This window comes from Corylus avellana, chromosome 3, assembly GCF_965113065.1.
Source record: "Corylus avellana chromosome 3, dhCorAvel1.hap1.2, whole genome shotgun sequence".
In the NCBI taxonomy this organism is placed as follows: Eukaryota; Viridiplantae; Streptophyta; class Magnoliopsida; order Fagales; family Betulaceae; genus Corylus; species Corylus avellana.
Window position 1 is genome coordinate 16,614,720 of NC_142492.1, and position 18,982 is coordinate 16,633,701.

At 35.1% G+C, this 18,982-nt stretch overlaps 1 protein-coding gene across 1 annotated transcript; it reads right to left on the bottom strand.

Moving 5' to 3' along the window:
* Positions 1–15,981: 15,981 nt before the first annotated feature.
* On the bottom strand, positions 15,982–18,449 carry LOC132174257 (2-oxoglutarate (2OG) and Fe(II)-dependent oxygenase superfamily protein). The gene is made up of 3 exons (XM_059585943.2): positions 17,962–18,449; positions 17,045–17,396; positions 15,982–16,224 (listed from the first exon to the last, which is right to left on the bottom strand). The coding sequence occupies exons 1-3, from the start codon at positions 18,447–18,449 to the stop codon at positions 15,982–15,984; spliced, it is 1,083 nt and encodes a 360-aa protein (XP_059441926.1).
* Positions 18,450–18,982: the final 533 nt, after the last annotated feature.

Here is an 18,982-nt window from a genome sequence, read left to right on the forward strand (position 1 = left end):
CCATAGGATCGAGCACACCAGCCAAGGGCTCGAGCACATATGTGCTCGAGTCCACCACCAGCTAGGCTCGAGCGCACTGAGCTCGAGCTCATCACTACCTAGGCTCGAGCACACATGCGCTCGAGCACACTTCCCTTGGGCTCCAGCGCACTCGGACGTACAGCACACGACAATAGTCCTTTTTTTGCTTTAAGTAGGTTTTCAGTTTCCCACTTGGACTAGGAAACTGACCTACGATTTTCCTAGGGTTTCTAGGGCTTTTAGGGTTTTCCTAATCCTTATAAATAATCCTCTTAACATAGAAGAAAACCACCACTGCCTACAGCAAAAATTTAGCAAATACTTCTTGGAGGCTTAACGGAGTCATGAGCACCTAAACCCCTAGTGGGGTATTGATGTAACCCTATCTAAACACAATGGTTTGATTGTATCTTAATTTATAAATTTTTAGCTTATGCATGTTGGTTGTATAACTATGAGAATTGTTACAATTTTATATTGCCCTTAATGTTTAAATGTAATTGTTCTTAAATTCCAAAATCAATATTGGTGAAATTCTTATCTTATCTTAGAAAGTCTTTTACTTTGATTGATGATATGTGCCAAATATTGCATAATTGGACCCTTTTATTTACATCAGTTAATCCTTTAGTTGTGTCATTATTTAATGTTTTGTGTTAGTTTTGTGTTTTTAGTATTTTGTATGTCATTGAAGAAAAACTACAGCTTTAAAGGAAAAAATGCAAAGTTTGGAAGAAAGCATGATTTGAGAAGACCTAGATGATATGGTTAAGTTTAACCAAATCAAAGAAAAGGTTAAATTGGATTAAAGATCAGATTGGATTAAAGTTCAGATTGGAAAAAATTTCGGATTGGATTCAAATTTAGATTCTGCACACATCTCAGTATTTTGACCATAACTTTTCGCTCAAATATTGGATTGAAGTGATTCAAGCAGCATTGAAAATCTAACTCAAAACACTACAATTCGTTGTGAAATAGGATTTTCCTAATTCGGAAAGTTACTATGCCAAAATTTCCCTGCAACAAAAGGTCACAAATCTGGATGAATCCTATTCCGATTTCAGACTTCTATTTTGAATGGGAGACAGACCTCCAAATTATCTAGGTTTAATAGGGATTCTAGGACTTCCCTAAGCCTATAAATAGACTTCTTTGTATTCAAGAAAAGATATAGAATTTCAGAGAGCAAAATTCTACACTTTTTCTCTTTTTAGTTTAAGTTTTCTTTAGGTTTAGGTTTTATTTTTGTGTGGAGCTAAATTCCCAACTAAAGTTGGGGATGAAGCCTCATCGATGAAGAACATCAATACTTTGATGTAAGTCTTTATTTATCTGATTTTATTGGGTTTAATATTTCAATTGTTTTACTTCTTTTCAATGTGTGGAGTGATTCTTAGATATCTTCTGTGATTCAAGGATACATTTGATGATTTAAGATAATTGCACATAATTGATTGCTTGATTTTATTTGCCTAAATAATTGGATATCCCTTGTGATTTGTTTTGCGGATACATTTGGTGTTTCAATTAAGATTGGATATCTTTTGTGATTTATGGATACATTTGATGATTTAATTGATATTGGATTCATTTTGTGATTTGTACAATGAATAGATACATGGGATGGTTTTGATTAATTGTTTGAAGCATAGTAAAACATATCTAAGATTTTAATTGTGAGAACTTCAGATTAATATTGATAAACATGGAAGTATGTTGTTATGATTCGGTGAGTGTGAATTCTCAAACCTTATTATTTTATCTCTTAGTTTATTTTAATTAGTTTATATTTGTCTTTTAATTTTTAAAACCAAAATTCAAAACCCTTTTCGAACTAGGTTTGGATTTAATTAGTTTAAATTTAAATTGTACTTTCAAAAATACAATTATCTGTGGGTTCGACCTCGCACTTGCAATCCATTAAACTACAATCGATTCGTGCACTTGCGAGTATTAAAATCTGTGCAACAAGTTTTGGTGCCGTTGCCCGGGAATTGTTCAATTTTTCAAACCAATTTATTTCTAAATTAGTTTTATTCTTCTACTAGTTATAATTAGGATTTTATTTTTCTGCAATTTGTTTTGCTTTATTCGTGTTACTAATAAAAAATTAAAAATTAAAAAAAAAAAAGATTTTTCTTGTTGTTTTTTGTTTTGTTTGGCTTGTTTTCCAGTTCTGCCGCATCACCTTCCGCACATTAGCGCGATCGAGCGCACTCACAGCATAGGCAGCAACTGCAGCAGTTCCGTAGATTTTTGCCAAAAATTTATTTTTGGTCATTTTGTGAGTTTTTAAATTTTAGTTTTTTTTTTAATTATTTGTGTTAGTTTTTTTGTTCTAGTTTATTTTATTAAAAAAAAAAAATTTTAAAAATGGTTAATGTTTTATGTGGAATATTTGCATGCTAAAAAGTGAGGGGGAAGCATGAATTTTCATTTTAATAATTTTAATGCCTCTTCTAGTTATAGGACACTAGCTCCTACCAACTAACCTCAAAATTTTTTCCCACATAAGCCTTGTTCATACTGCTCTAATCCTTATCATCATTATAGTGATTGTCTATCATGGGGACAAGCTTCTAATTTTTCATATGAGCAAATGAACACCAGTTTCTCCAGTCCAGGGTTTGATTCAAATTCCAATTATTACAACTCAGACTGGAGCAATCAATCTAATTTCTCATGGTCAGCTCAAGCTACAGGAAATTATGCTCACTAATTTGATGAATTGCACCATTTAGAATATCCACAGCTCGTTCATCAAGCTCAACCTCCTGTTTATCAGTCTACCACTCAAGTGCCAGAGCCTGCACCACAGTCATCACTGGAAGACATGATGAAAACATTAATAGAAAAAGTCGACCAGTCCAACTCCCAGATGAAAGATGAACTGTGTCAATTCAATCAAGAGCTCAAAGAAGAACTGCGTCAATTCAATCAAGAGCTCGAAGATGCCAATACTCATGCGGAATTGCTCGAAGATGCCAATACTCATGCTACCGCAGGGATGGAAGAATGGATTGGCCAGATTGAGAATGAACATCCATCTAAACATCAACTTGAGCCAATGACTCAATATTGGGACAATGAGAGCATAGAGGATAACAATGAGGAAGAAGAGCTTCAAAGTCAGCTAATGGCTGAAAGGCACTACATGATTGATGAGGATGATGCCGAAAATTCTTATCATGAGTATGCCCAAGTCATCATCACACTTGAGAGTGAGGAAATTGTGGATAACAAAGAGGAGGAAGAGAAAGATGGGCAAGTTGAGCACCATGAGAATTGTGAGCCACCAACAGATCCTGATCTACCCAGTGACATGGAAGTGAGTACTGAAGCTCCTGCCTGCATCACTGTCCCTCTTGAGACATATCAAGAGCCCAAAGCTTCATCGCCTGAATGTCTCAAAGAGCCATCTAATGTCAAGATACTCAAGGACTTGTGCACACAAGCACACAAATCTAGGAACCACTTTCCTAAAAAGATCCTTCGAAGCAAGCAATTCTACATAAGATGGCGAAATATCCTTCCAGAGGCGTATGAAGTATTGAAGAAGAAGGGGTGGAAGGGATTGGTTGGACATCCGCATGATAGGGGAAAGCGCTGTAAAGTTTTCTCCTCCAGTTTATTTTCTGCACTTCACTCCACAAATTCTTTCTTTCCTTTTTCATTATATTGCATTTCTTTTTATTTGTTTTTGTTTCTAACAGCAATTAATCCTTTGATGTTTGTTTCTATAAAAATTAAAAAAATAAAATAAAATATATTGTTGTTAGTTTTTGTTGACAGGTATTTTGGTGTTTAAGTTTGGGGACCACCCTGGCCTTGTTCACACTCAGATTTCCTTACTTCCGGTAATGTATTTCTATACTACACATTGAGGGCAATGTGTAATTCAAGTTTAGGGGTATGGAAAAACACTTTGTCTGTTTATTTTTGTTCTTATTTGTTTATTTTTATTTGTCATTTTGTGTTAAAAAAAAATTTTGTGCTATGTTATTGTCAAGTTGAGTTAAACTGTGACTATGATTTGCATTTCATTAGCTTGTTTAAAGGGTTGAACACATCGTTATGTCATTTGATGTCTGAGTCATTTGACTTATTTTTGTGTAAAAGAGATTTCACTTGTTTTGAGATAAATTTTTATGAGCACATTAGCATGTTTTCTGTGCGGTATGATGTTTGAGCTTAAGCTTGTTCTCTTTGAGATTTGTTGGATGACCTATTGATGAATAACCATTGGCTTGCAAGATATATATAAATAAAAAATAAAAAGCGAAGGAAAAAGAAAAGAAAGATCATGTTGAGTTTTCTGCTGAGTAACCGAACCTCTTGCCTCATTAAGCATTGAGTATTCGTGTCAAAAGATGTGAAATTCAGTATTGATTAAGATATGGCTAGTCTAGCTTTGTAGCCTTTTTGACTTAAGTTACTAAGTCCTTAGAGATGTTTTACATCTAGTGCTCTAAAGCCACCTAGCTTGGGAGTCATTGGCCTAACACTTGTTACATGGGTCAATAAGAAAGCTTAAGGGAGTTAGACATTACAGAGCTTGTAAAAAGAAAATAAAAAAAAAAAATGCATATCAAGCCTTGGTTGTTTCATTTGGTAGGGATGCTTACAAATTTTATGGAACTTGTCTTGTGTTTAAGCTGAAAGCTTCATGATTGTATGCTAATTACACTTTACACATTTCAGAACATATGAGGTCTAAATTGTCTATTTATGAGTGATTTGATTCTGGATTTCCTTTTGACAGTGATGATGGTGTTTGTCTTTCTAAGTTTGCTCATGAATAAGAACCATGGTTCATGTGGAACTTCTTTCTTGTTAACAACATAGTGCTACAATGTTTGTGGGTATCATTCCTGTTAAGCCCTCACGAGACTTCACTCATCCACTAGGGATGCCTAGGGGTTTAAAAGGCTTGTTGCATATGCTAAATGCAATCGTCTCTCCCACGAAAGAGGATTTATGTTTTGTTTTGTTTTGTTTTCATTTTATTTTTCATTTTGTTTTGCAAAGGGACTAGCAAAAGTTAAGTTTGGGGTGTTTGATGTGTGCCAAATATTGTATATTTGGACCCCTTTATTTACATCAGTTAATCCTTTAGTTGTGTCATTATTTAATGTTTTGTGTTGGTTTTGTGTTTTTAGTATTTTGTAGGTCATTGAAGAAAAACTACAGCTTTAAAAGAAAAAAATGCAAAGTTTGGAAGAAAGCAAAATTTGAGAAGACCTAGATGATGTGGTTAAGTTTAACCAAATCTAAGAAAATGTTAAATTGGATTAAAGATCAGATTGGATTAAAGTTCAGATTGGATAAAATTTCGGATTGAATTCAAATTCAAATTCTGTACACATCTCAGTATTTTGACCATAACTTTTCGCTCAAATATTGAATTTAAGTGATTCAAGTAGCATTGAAAAGCTAGCTCAAAATAGTACAATTCATTGTGAAATAGGAGTTTCCTAATTCGGTAGGCTACTATACCAAAATTGCCCCGTAATAAAAGGTCACAAATTTGGACGAATCCTATTTCGATTTTAGACTTCTATTTTGACTAGGAGACAGACCTCCGAATTATCTAGGTTTAACAGGGATTCTAGGACTTCCCTAAGCCTATAAATAGACTTCTTTGCATTCAAGAAAAGATATAGAATTCCAGAGAGCAAAATTCTACAGTTTTTGTCTTTTTAGTTTAGATTTTCTTTAGGTTTAGGTTTTATTTTTTTGTGGAGCTAAATTCCCAACTAAGGTTGGGGATGAAACCTCACCGATGAAGAACATCAATACTTTCATGTAAGTATTGATTTATCTGATTTTATTGGGTTTAATATTTCAATTGTTTTACTTCTTTTCCATATGTGGAGTGATTCTTAGATATCTTTTATGATTCAAGGATACACTTAATGATTTAAAATAATTTCACATAATTGATTGCGTGATTTTATTTGCCTAAATAATTAGATATCCCTTGTGATTTGTTTTGCGGATACATTTGGTGTTTCAATTACGATTGGATATCTTTTGTGATTTACAGATACATTTGATGATTTAATTGATATTGGATTCCTTTTGTGATTTGTACAATGAATGGATACATGAGATGATTTTGATTAATTGTTTGAAGCATAGTAAAACATATCTAAGATTTTAATTGTGAGAACTTCGGATTAATATTAATAAACATGGAAGTATGTTGTTATAATTCGGTGAGTATGAATTCCCAAACCTTATTATTTTATCTCTTAGTTTATTTTAATTAGTTTAGATTTAAATTGCTTTTTCAAAAATACAATTCTCTGTGGGTTCGACCTCGCACTTGCAATCCATTAAACTACAATCGATTTATGCACTTGTGAGTATTAAAATTTGCTCAACAATTGAACTCAAATCATTCTTATTTTCTATGATTATGGGGATAATGGTTATACAACAGTTTTAATTGACATATGAACAAGTAGATTAGATAGGCCATAACTAGGGTTGTTGTTGTGAGTTTTAAAGTATTCGCAAGTGCACGAGTTGTTTGCAATATAGTTTATGCAAGTACGAGGTCGAATCCACAGAGAATTATGTCATGGAACCTAATTTCTATCTAAATCAATCCTATTTTAACTTAGTTCCAAATTTGATGCGAATTTTCTTGCAAAATTATGAATTAAATAAAATAGAGTAAATCAAATGATAAAAAGCACTAAGGTTTCAGATTTCACCTCGCCAAATTAAAACATACATTCTCATGTTTTTGTTTATACATCTGACAAGCAATTAAACCCTATGCAAGTTCTATTGTTTTTATAAAATTAATCTAGTGAAGCATTCAATGAATTCATCCTAATTACAAATCACAACGAATATCCAATTGAGACCAAAACATCCAATGTATCCGTTTGAATTACGAAAAACAATGGATATCTAATTTCAATCAAAAGATTTGATGTATCTGTTTGATGAAACACATCGACTATCCAACGTTTAATCAAACAAAGAATTAAGCATTCAATTAAAAGCAATCAATATCCAACGTTCTATTTCAATTCTAATAATAGAGTTGAAATAGAACATCATGTATATAAATGTCAGAATTATACAAACATACATGAGAAATATAAAGCTAATCAATGGTGAGGCTTCATCTTCAACCTTAGTTGAAGATTTTAGCCTCTCATGACTTCAAACAACATCATAAAAAAGGATTGAATTCATGAAAAGTAGAAAACTTACAAAGGGAATCTAGTTCAGAGCTCAAAACTGTCAAAAAATAGGAAATTTACAATGAACGGCGCCCCCTTGGTGCATTTACCAAGAAAAATATAGTATTTAAACTAAAAAAAAACTAGGGTTTCGGTGCTACGAGGTCAGCCTAAGTGCACTCGATCCCACACTAGGTGCGCTTGAGCGTACTCTGGTGTGCTCCATGTCTTCTACGGTGCAACACTTGGGCGCTAGTTGCTTAGGCTTACGCGGGTGTGCGCTCGAGCGTGGGTGCCATGCACTCGATCCCAACCTCCAAAATTCCATTTTTCCCGCTTCTTTGCAATTTTCACATTAAGACCGCAATTTTCTCTCAAAGACCTGGAAAACACTAAAACACCAAAACTAACAAAAAATCATAAAATAGTAAAGTTAAAGGCTTAGCAAATGCAAATTAAGGGGCCCAAATATGCATGTTTGGCACTCATCAAATATCCCCAAACTTACATTTTGCTAGTCCCTTAACAAAACCAAATGAAAATAAAATCAAAGCATGAAACATAAGTCCGCCGTCGTGGGAGAGACGATTGCATTTAGCATATGCAACAAGCTTTTTAAACCCCTAGGTATCTTTAGAGGACGAGTGAAGTCTTGTGAGGGTTTAACAACAATGATACCCACAAACATTTTTTTAGCACTATGTTATTGACAAACATGAACTTCCACTAAAACACATGGTTCTTACATCATGAGCATGCTTAACAAAATGAACACCACAATCACATCATCAGGACATCCAAAATCAATTCACTCATAGATGGAAATTTGAGACAACACACTCTCAAACAAGTGCAGAGTGAGACTAACATACAATCATGAGGCTTCAATTTTTCTCAAAGTAGTGTGTACTTTAAAATTCATAGGAATTCTCTCAAATGAAAACAACAAAGACTTAAGTTAAGATATGCATTTTTTTTTTTTTTTTTTTTTTTTGTGTAGGCTGTGCAATGTTCGGCTCCCTTAAGCTTTCTAATTGACCTATATAACGAATGTTGGGCCAGTGACTCCCAAACCAGATGGTTTTAGGGCACCAGATGAAAAACATCCCTAAGGGCTTAATGACTCAAGTAAAAAAGGCTACGAAGCCAAACCAGCCATATAATCAATCATATTGAATTACACATCTTTTTACGCGAACACTCAATGCTTAATAAGGCAAGAGGTCTGGTTACTCAATGAGAAACATCAAACTGATTTTTTTTTTTTTTTATCTATTTTTAAGCCAAGGTTTCATCAACAATTCATCATACAAATCAAAAAATACACACTATCCAATTCAAATCTCATACCTCACAGATTCTATGTTAATGTGCTTGTGATAATCAACTAAAACATGTGACATCTCTCTAAACTAAAAATGAGTCAAAAGACTCAGATTTCTAATGACATGGTGTGTTCAAGATGTTAAACAAGCCAATGACATGCAAGCCACAGTTACGGTGTAATTCATGCTCAATCGCCAACATAGTAATTTTATTTTTTTTAAATAAACACAAACCACATTAAATGAAATGGATAGTCATGTCTTTCCCACCCCCAAACTTAATTGACACATTTTCCCCAATGTAGCCAGAAATACAATACCGAATGGGAAGAAGACTTTGGCCATACGTTGGAGAACGTCCCCCAAACTTGAATTCAAGGCATCTGTCCTGAAAAACACAACACGACAAAAACAAGACTAACATACAAAATCAAATGACAACAAAAAACTAAAAGCAACAAAGGATTGCCTCCCACAAGCACTAAGTTTACTATGTTCAGCCAGACTCTCCATAGCAGGTATGTTGCATGACCCAAACAGCATGCGACAGTAGGCAAACACACCAAAAGGAGACATGCGAGTGGTGTTCTCTTGCTTGTCGTGGTCCAAAGGAACTTGGTTGTAGTTGGAATAACCATCAAGGCAACAGTAGTAGGGATGTCCAGCTAACCATTCCACCAACTGATCAATGAACGGGGGAGGGAACTGATCTTTCCTTATAGTGGCCTTCAGCTTGCAGTAATCAATGCACCCCTGCCATCTTGTCTGAATACAAGTTGGGACCAACTCGTTGTCCTTATTTTTCCCCACGGTCACACTTGGCCACTTAGGCCACACATCAATGGGTCTAATCAATTTGCTCACAGAAATCAGATATACAGTGCCTGCTCCCAAAAAATTGATCACTTCAGCTCTTGCAACCTCTTGCACGTCCGTGATAGGGCCCAAAACTTTATACATCAGGGTGTCAGGTAAAGGCTTTACATCCAACTTGAGAAGCTCAGCTACTAATGCATATGGGTTGGGGAATGATATCTTAGTGGTTTCCCCATTCTCCAACTGAATCTCAGGAATGGGTTCCAAAACGGCTTTAGCTTGCTCAACTAATTCGTCAAAGTCTAGATCATATCCAAATTGAGCAAAACATTATAGCACAAGGTCCTCTATACTTGGCTCACTCACAGTCTCAGCTTGCTCAAATAACTTGTCAAGGTCGAGATTACCCCTATATTGAGCAAAACACTCCACCTCAAGGTCCTCAATACTAGGCTCACTGAAAATACCAGCTTGCTCAAGTAACATGTCAAGGTTCAGATCACCTCCAGACTGAGCAAAACACTCCACCTCAAGGTCCTAAATGCTAGGCTCATACAAAGCACCAGCTTACTCCAGTAAACTGTCAAGGTCCAGATTGCCTCCAAATTGAGTGAAACAATCTCCCATAGGGTCCTCCATGCTTAACTCACTAGTAGTCTCATATGATATTTCTTCAATTAGGCACACATTTCGGACCTCATCATAGTCAAGTGGCTGCTTATTAATGTCAAAGATGTTTAGCTCCACTGTCATATTCCCAAACTAAATCTTGTTTACCCTAGTCTTGCAGTTGATTAGGGTGTTAGCCGTAGCTAAGAAAGGTCACCCTAAAATCACCCGAATTTGGCTGCCAACATTCTGAACTGGTTCCGTGTCTATCACTATGAAGTCCACAGGGAAGTAAAATTTATCTACCTTAATCAACACATCCTCAATGATTCCCTTTGGGACCTTCACAAACCTATCAGTCAACTGGAGTGTCATAGATATGGGCTTCAATTCTCCCAACCCCAATTGTAGGTAGACTGAATAGGGCAGGAGATTCACACTTGCTCCAAGATCCCGTAACGCCATTTCAATACGGCTAACTCCTATCATGGAAGAAATGGTTGGACACCCAGGATCCTTATACTTGATGGGCAGCTTGCACTAGAGGATAGGGCTGACTTGCTCAGTCAAACACACCTTCTTTGGTACATTTGTCCTTCTCTTGACAGTGATCAAGTCCTTCAAAAACTTGGCATATGAAGGCACTTCCTGGATGGCATTCAAAAATTGGATGTTTATCTGAACTTGTTTAAATACCTCCAGAATTTCAGCAAACTATGCACTCTTTTTCGGGGCCTTCAATCTTTCTGGCTAAGGAGCTTTTGGGACAAAACTCCTGGGGGGTCATCAACACTGGGTGTGACTATGGTAGGCTCAACATCTCTCTCCAAATTGTTGTGACTTTCTTGCCCTTGCGGCACAGTAGGGTTCTCTTCTTCTTGAACCACTTTATTGTCCACTTATCTCCCTGACCTATGTGTGACAATTGATTGCACTTGTTCCTACCCGTACGTCTGATTTGAAGAGTTTCCAACCATAAATTGTCCCTTAGGGTTGGGAACGGGCTGACTTGGAAACTTTTCTTTCTCTCTTCCACCCAAGTGATTTGCTATCTGTCCAACCTGACTCTCCAGCTTAGCAATTGCTTGGGTGTTTACCATGGTCGCGTTCTTCACTTCACCTATGGATTGGCTTGTGAGCTTCAAAAATTCTTTGAGAGTGTCTTCCAAAGACGACTGTGAAGACGACGTTGGCACTTGATTGGGAGCTTGGAAGGCAAGAGATGGCGCTGGATGGGCTGAGTGACCCTGATTCTGAACAGGTGGAAGAAATCTGGGAGGTATTGATTTTGAACATGATGAGGAGCTCCTCCCTAATTGATCGGTTGGTTCTGCTTCCATGAGAAATTAGGGTGGTTCCGCCACCCTGGATTGTAGGTCTCTGAGTATGGACCACTTGATTGCTTCCGATAATCATTGAAAGCGTTCACTTGTTCCATAAGGTACTCAGCAAAAGCCGGTAAAGATGGACAATTATGTGCTAAGTGCAAAGGACTAGCATAGATGGAACAACTATCCACATTGAATACATTCGCTGCATTAATGGACTGGCTCACTGTGAGAGTGTCGACCCTTCTAGTGAGAGCATCTATCTTCATCTTCAACTCTATGTCTTCTTTCACCTCATAGATGCCTCCTTTCTTTGGAGCATGGGCAACTTATCCAAAGACTTGTAGGCTTCATCTCTTGTCAAACTTAAAAATGCTTCCCTATTCATAGACTCAATCATACTACAGTTCGATTGAGTCAATCCTTGGTAGAAGAACTGAACGAGTCTCCATTTCTCATATCCATGTGGAGGGCATTTTATCAGTATCTCCTTGAACCGCTCCTAACTCTCCGAAAATTTCTCATCCTCCTCATAAGTGAAAGAACTAATTTCCTTTCGGCACTCATTAACTCTGGACATCGGGAAAAACTTATTGTAAAACTTGTTCAACAGTATTTCCCACGATGTGATAGATCCGGGCATGTTAGAATCCAACCATGCCTTGGCTCTATCGTGAAGAGAAAAATGAAATAGTCTCAAATGAACAAACTCTTTAAAGAAGTTATAAAACTTGAATGTGGCACACATATCCTTGAATTTCTTCACGTGACTGTAAGGGTTTGCCATCTCTAAACTGTGGAATGACGGTAAGAGTTGGATAACATAAGGCTTAAGGTCAAAATGTGTGGCATTCGTTAGGGGAAAAACTATACACGAAGGAGATTTTGTCGCAATGGGTGCGAACAATTCCCTAAGAGATCTAGTTAGGTCCACATTCTCACGTTGATCTTCCATCTCAACACTAGACTCTAACTCAGCAACTGTTCTAAGATTTCTCCTAAGAGTTCTTTCTAGTTCGGAATCTAAAGGTATCACTGCTAAGTTCAACGATCTTCGACCAAGCATATACCACACAAAAAGTACTAAAATAAACTAACTAACAAAAACAAAATATTCGCAAAAATAAAAGAAACAAAACAGAAACCAAATGCAAAAAAACAAAAAAACAAAATACTCACAAAATGGACCAAAAAGAATTTGCAAACAAAAATTTACTTAGCTGCTTTTGGTCTGGTGAAACTATCTGCAGAGATGCACTCAAGCCTAGGTGAGGAGCGATTGAGCGTAGGTACACGCTGGTCCATCAGGTGTACTGCTGCTGCGTTGGTGCGCTGGAGCGGCAATGGTGTGCGCTTGAGCATGCGTGTGCAGTGCATTGGAGCGCAGGTGCGGCTCATTTGCTACCTTGTGCTCGAGGGTGCTGAAGTGCGCTTGAGCGTACTTGGTCTGGTTCCTTCGGCAGAGACTGCAACAGAAACGAAAAAACACCACAAAAACACCCTCTTTCTTCTTCTTTTTTTTTTTTAATTGTTAGATAATAAAGTATAAACAAATAAAAATAAAATAAAATTGCAACAAAGAAAATAAAACAAAAATCTAACTAAACTAGTAGATAAATAAAATCAATTAAGACAAAAATTAATTTTGGCAAACAAAAACAATTCTCCTGCAACGGCTCCAAAAACCTGTTGTGAGTTTTAAAGTACTTGCAAGTGCACGAGTCATTTGCAATATAGTTTATGCAAGTGCGATGTCGAATCCACTGAGAATTGTATTGTGAAAGCTAATTTCTATCTAAATCAATTTTATTTTAACCGAGTTCCAAATTTTATGTGAATTTTCTTGCAAAATTATGAATTAAATAAAATAGAGTAAATCAAATGATAAAAAGCACTAAGGTTTCAAAATTCACCTCACCAAATTAAAGCATACATTCTCATGTTTTTGTTCATACATCCGACAAGCAATTAAATCCTATGCAAGTTCTATTGTTTTTATAAAATTAATCTATTGAAACATTCAATGAATCTATCCAAATTACAAATCACAACGAATATCCAATTGAGATCAAAACATCCAATGTATCTATTTGAATTACGAAAAACAATGGATATTAAATTTCAATCGAAAGATTTGATGTATTCGTTGGATGAAACATATCGAATATCCAACGTTTAATCAAACAAATAATCAAGCAATCAATTAAAAGGGTTTAATCTAATAATTGAATTGAAATAGAATATCATATATACAAATGTCGGAATTGTACGAAAATACATGAGAAATATAAAGCTAATCAATGGTGATGCTTCATCTTCAACCTTAGTTGAAGATTTTAGCCTCTCATGACTTCAAACAACATCATAAAAATGGATTGAATTCATGAAAAGAAAAAAACTTACAATGGAAATCGAGTTCAGAGGTCAAAAATGTCAGAAAATTGGAAAATTACAATGAACGGCGCACCCTTGGTGCGTTTACCAAGAAAACATGAGTATGTAAACTTAAAAAACTATGGTTTTGGTGCTACTAGGTTAGCCTGAGTGCACTTGATTGCACACTACGTGTGCTCGAGCGTACTCGGGTGTGCTCAAGTTTAGGCGGGTGTGCGCTTGAGCGTGCCTTGCTGGGCTCGAGCGTGGGTGCCATGCGCTCGATCCCAACTTCCATAATTCCATTTTTCTCGCTTCTTTGCTTTTTTCACATTATAACTACAATTTTCTATCAATGACCTGCAAAACACTAAAACACCAAAACTAACAAAAACATCAGAAAATAATAAAGTTAAAGGCTTAAGAAATGGAAATTAAGGGGCCCAAAATATGCAATATTTGGCACTTATTAGTTGTACTACACCCTAGTTTAGTGTAAGTTAGGTAGACGGTCCATGCCAACCAAAGATATGTTATACTATTCCATTGATTGTATGTATCCTATTAAAGAATTAGATAATTCATACCGAGAGAAGACGGGTTGTGCCGCATTTTAGTGGTTAGGTGGATAGTCCGTGCCAACCGAAGATGGATTATACTTATTATTTAATAAGGTATTTTCTTCTTTATTTATAACAAGTATAGAATGAATTTTTTGATAAATATGATTAACCATTAATGTGCAGATAGCGGTGAAGTCAATACCCTACTCTCTCTCTCTCTTATATTTCAATTCTCTTTTGCTTTTATGCACTTTAGTTACAAACACAAATTAACAAACTCTTCCTTAAGTTACTTTTAATTTTGAAGAACTTGATAACAACTCCTTGCAGACATTGAGGTTCGACACCTTCAATATAGCGCTATCCTACAGAAATTCGTACTCTTGCGAGTGGTATTTTATTATTGATATATTTTTGCTTTAAAAAGACTACATCAATGCTTAAACAGAAGCTTTTTTTTTTAGAGAGAGATATGCTTAAATTGAAGTTAGGGATGCTCTCTTGAGAAGAAATCATAAATATGTTTGCTTAAAATAATTACAAACTCGCTCAGGCGAACGTCACGCAAGTGTTGACCAAACTTTTAGTATGTGATTGATTGCAATCTTGCTTGAGCTACAATTGAGTGAACATCAAACGAAAATGCTAACACAATCTCACTCAAGCGAGAGTCGAGCAAGATTTCTGCATCATATTTTCGGATTTCTATTGATGTTCGGTTATGACATACTAAACATTAGAATTAGAAATTATTTGTGAAATATAAACTTGTAGCACATTGAATAAGTTTTTAAATGCCCCCCTATTTTGGTTACATATGATAAATGAATCAAAAGATATGAGTTTTACTTTGACTGGTGTGCTTGGTTTCATGATTATGAATTTGCTGGACCAAATTAATGAAGCCAATATTGAACTGGCGGGCTTTATTATTCTATTTTACCTCAGAAAAAAGGGCTTGGACACATTGCAAAATGAAAGCATCAATGCATCAGTTTACATATTTTTGTTGACCATTTTCATTGTGCTCAATATCAGATGGTCCAACTTGAATGACTAGTAGATAATCCTCTCACTAGAGACACAAGTAGAAGGTCTAATTAATTTCTTTATTATCAAAGGAGTTTTTGGAGCGTGATAATTACAAAATCACACGTTAATAGAGATGATACAATATGTGGTTTATGCTTACAGAGCAACCATGTTTCATCATCAAAACGGAATTAAATGTTTAATATAAAGCAAAGCCTTTTATAATTTATTTTTGGGGAAAACTTCATTTATTTCTCCTGATGTTTCATCAATTTTGTAATCATACATTTAAACTTTAAAAAGTGTTAATTTAGTGTATCAATCTTTTAATTTTTTTTTTTCAATTTAACCTGTGTTAGGATTTTTCATTAAATCCTAATGTATAGTGTCAAAATTCTCAAAATACCCTTTTTTTTTTTAAGAAAAAAAAAATTGCAAAGATTTAGGCGTTGATTAGAATTTAACATAGTTTTCAAAAATAGCCACCCCTTTTTTTTAATAAAACATGGGTATTTTGATAATTTTGACAGAATTTACCAGAAAATCTTAAAGAATAGGTGAAATTGAAAAAAAAAAAAAAATTGAAAGATGAATACACTAAATTGATACTTTTTAAAACTTAAAAGTATGATTGCAAAAGATCAAAGATGACAAATAAAGTTTTTCTTTTATTGGTAAGCATATGAGAAGGAGCACGTTGATGGAGGATTCAAGGCTTAGCGAAATCAAGGGATTTCTTTCCCTGATGAGGATTCCCGAAAAAGTTGTTCATGTATTCCTGAAACACAACCTGGCGGTAACGAGCCACTCCATCTGTCTCCAGCACTTGAGGTAGCGGCCCTATCTTCTCGCTGGGTTTAGGGGCTGTAAATACTGGGATTGACACTCTGGATTCATTGCTGCTCGTACGCACCCTATGTTCTGCGCTTTTATACCTTCCATTACTTACTATCTACGCCAACAAATCAATATGTTATGTTCAGAGAGATGGTCTAATTAATTATTCATAAAATATAAAAAATTTACATATATTCTCCTACTCTGGAAATGATAAGTGTTTTCCGAGTGTCCTGGTTGTAGGAGAGCACCTAGAATTCTCCTAATCCATATAACGACTTAATATATAACTCAACAATTATATTTAGGAAAAAGTTCATATACCCTCCTTAAACTATTACCCAAGTGAAAATGTTTACTATAAACTTTCAATTGTGACAATATCTCCTCCAAATTACTTAATTAAAATTCTCAATGTCCCCCTTAATGCCAAAAATACCTTTAATAAAATTAAAATTAAAATTTCTAAAAAAAAAACTAAAAATTAAAAAAAAAAATGAAAAAAAGGGTGTGAAATGTTTTTTTTTTTTTTTTTTTTTAAAGGAGAAAAAAATTAAAATTTATTAATATTTTTTTAAAAAATTTATAAAGATATTTTTGTCATATTGGCAAAAATATAGTCATTTCTATGTTTTTGGTGGCCTTTGGAAAATATATTGTCCCAATTAAAAGTTTTGGGAGAAGACACTGTTAATTAGGTGATAGTTTAAAAATATATATGCGGACTTTTCCCTTATATTTGTGTTGAGTTGTAACTGAAAATTAATAGTCTCTTTCAATATTTGTTTATTTTTGGAAAACATTATATGCATAACCCTTAAACTACCTGTCAATGTCCCCTAAACTATTAAAACAATGTCAATATATCAAAAGGCTCACAAACAAACAAAAATGATTTATATTATTTTTTTCAATGAGATAAAAATATATGAAACCTGTAGCACATCCCCGACGTTGATGACGAGGGCACCGGGGATAGGTGGAATCTCCATCCACTCTCCCTTTTTTAGAGCATCGAAATCTTCTTCAAGTTTGACATATAAACCTCCGATTCCATCTTGTAGTAACACAGTTAGGGTGCCCATGTCCGAGTGTCTTCCTACGCCAACTGTCAGCTCCGGATTGGGACACGTTGGATAGAAGTTCATGTTAACCATTTTTCTAGCCACGAGGCCATTCATTATGGAATCATCCAGATCCAGTGTCACCCCAAGCTTCCCTATCAGAATCTCCACTACTTTTCTCACCATTTTCGTTATTGCCTTTAGGTACTCAACCGCCACTTCCCTGAAAGCACCAATATTAATTTAGTCTACTTTAGCTTGCTAGTCAAGCTAGCATTAGCACCGGTTTCTCTTAATTATTATTTTCTTGAAAAAAATTTGAAGAATTAAACTATTTTTACTTTTTTATTCAAATAAACTTAAAAATAACTTCTTTTATTCTTTTTTTGGTATTCTAATTAGATATTCTTTCAAATAAATGATAGAGAAAAGAAAAATGATAGAAAAAGTCTTTTTATTACATAATTCAGCTTTAAATCAAACTGTTTGATGAATGAAATTTCTAAAATACTTCTAAGATATTTATAAAATTATAAAAATACATTGAATTTGAAAGGAAATTTAACACCAAATTTAGACGGGAATGTTGATATTACAAACTTCCCAAAGATAGTAAGTATAAATTGACACTTTTTTTTATTTTTTATTTTTTAAATATAAAGATATGATTGTAAAAATGATGAAAGAAGAGTAGCGATAAGTGAACTTTTCTCTTGGTTCTCTTTCAAGAAAATCTGTTTCAATCGAATTGTTTGGGTTTGGGGTAAATGAAGAAGAGAGATGCTTACTTGCACTCCATTGGCCAATACTGAAGAGCATCAGCATCAGAGGTGTATGCCATGCTAATATAATCCTTCCACTCCAATGCTTTCTCTTTCTCCGGCGCAAAACTTGTCCCATACTTCACCGGCGGGCTGCGGTAAATAGCTTTCTTCTCAGGCGTTTGGGCGAAGAAGTTGTGCGCTGCATCTTTCAGCGACTCCAGCAACTCGACGGGCACACCATGGTTCACAACTTGGAAGAACCCAAGGGCCTCAGCAGCCCCAGCAATCTGTTCCACTACCTGCTCATGGCTAGGCCCATCAAGCTTTGATAAATCAATTGGTGCGACTATGTGACCAGAAATGGCTTTTTGCTTCTCTATTCGCTCCTCCGGAGGTTGGATGTATCGGTCCGGCACCGCTGATAGGCCTAAGTCCGCCAATCCTTTGACACCGTTGCCATCTCTGACGACAAAGTCAAATAGTGAGTTTCCATTGTTGAAACTTGGAGCCATTTGGATGAGAGACGATCGAGGAACTGATTTGGAAATTGCAATATTATTTGCCGTGTGATGGGTGATAATAAATAGTAGTTGATGATCGTGTGAACAACCACCAAGGGTTGGCAGAAGGCAGGGTTCAGGGCTTGGATTAAAATAATGAGAAGCAAGTACAATGCCAGATTCCGCCTTCCTTACGGAATCATATATATAGAGCTGCTATCTAATTTGCCAGATAGCCTCTGTTTATTAAATATAAGGAAAACTTCGTAAATGACACCTTAACTATTAAGCGATTTGAAAAATTTCTCTAAAATTTCAAAATTTTTTAATTTTATTTGTATATTTTGACAATTTTTGGCGTTAACTTTAATTAAATCTATGAAAAATACTAAAATACTCTTGAATTTTGGTTTTCTTTTGTTTTTTGTTTTGTTTTTGTCTTTTTTTTTTTAAAAAAAAAGGGATTACAACCAAAGAGAACGAATTGTACAAACATGATGTTTTTGTTCTTTTTCAAGAGAATAATTGTACTCGTAAAGTTGACC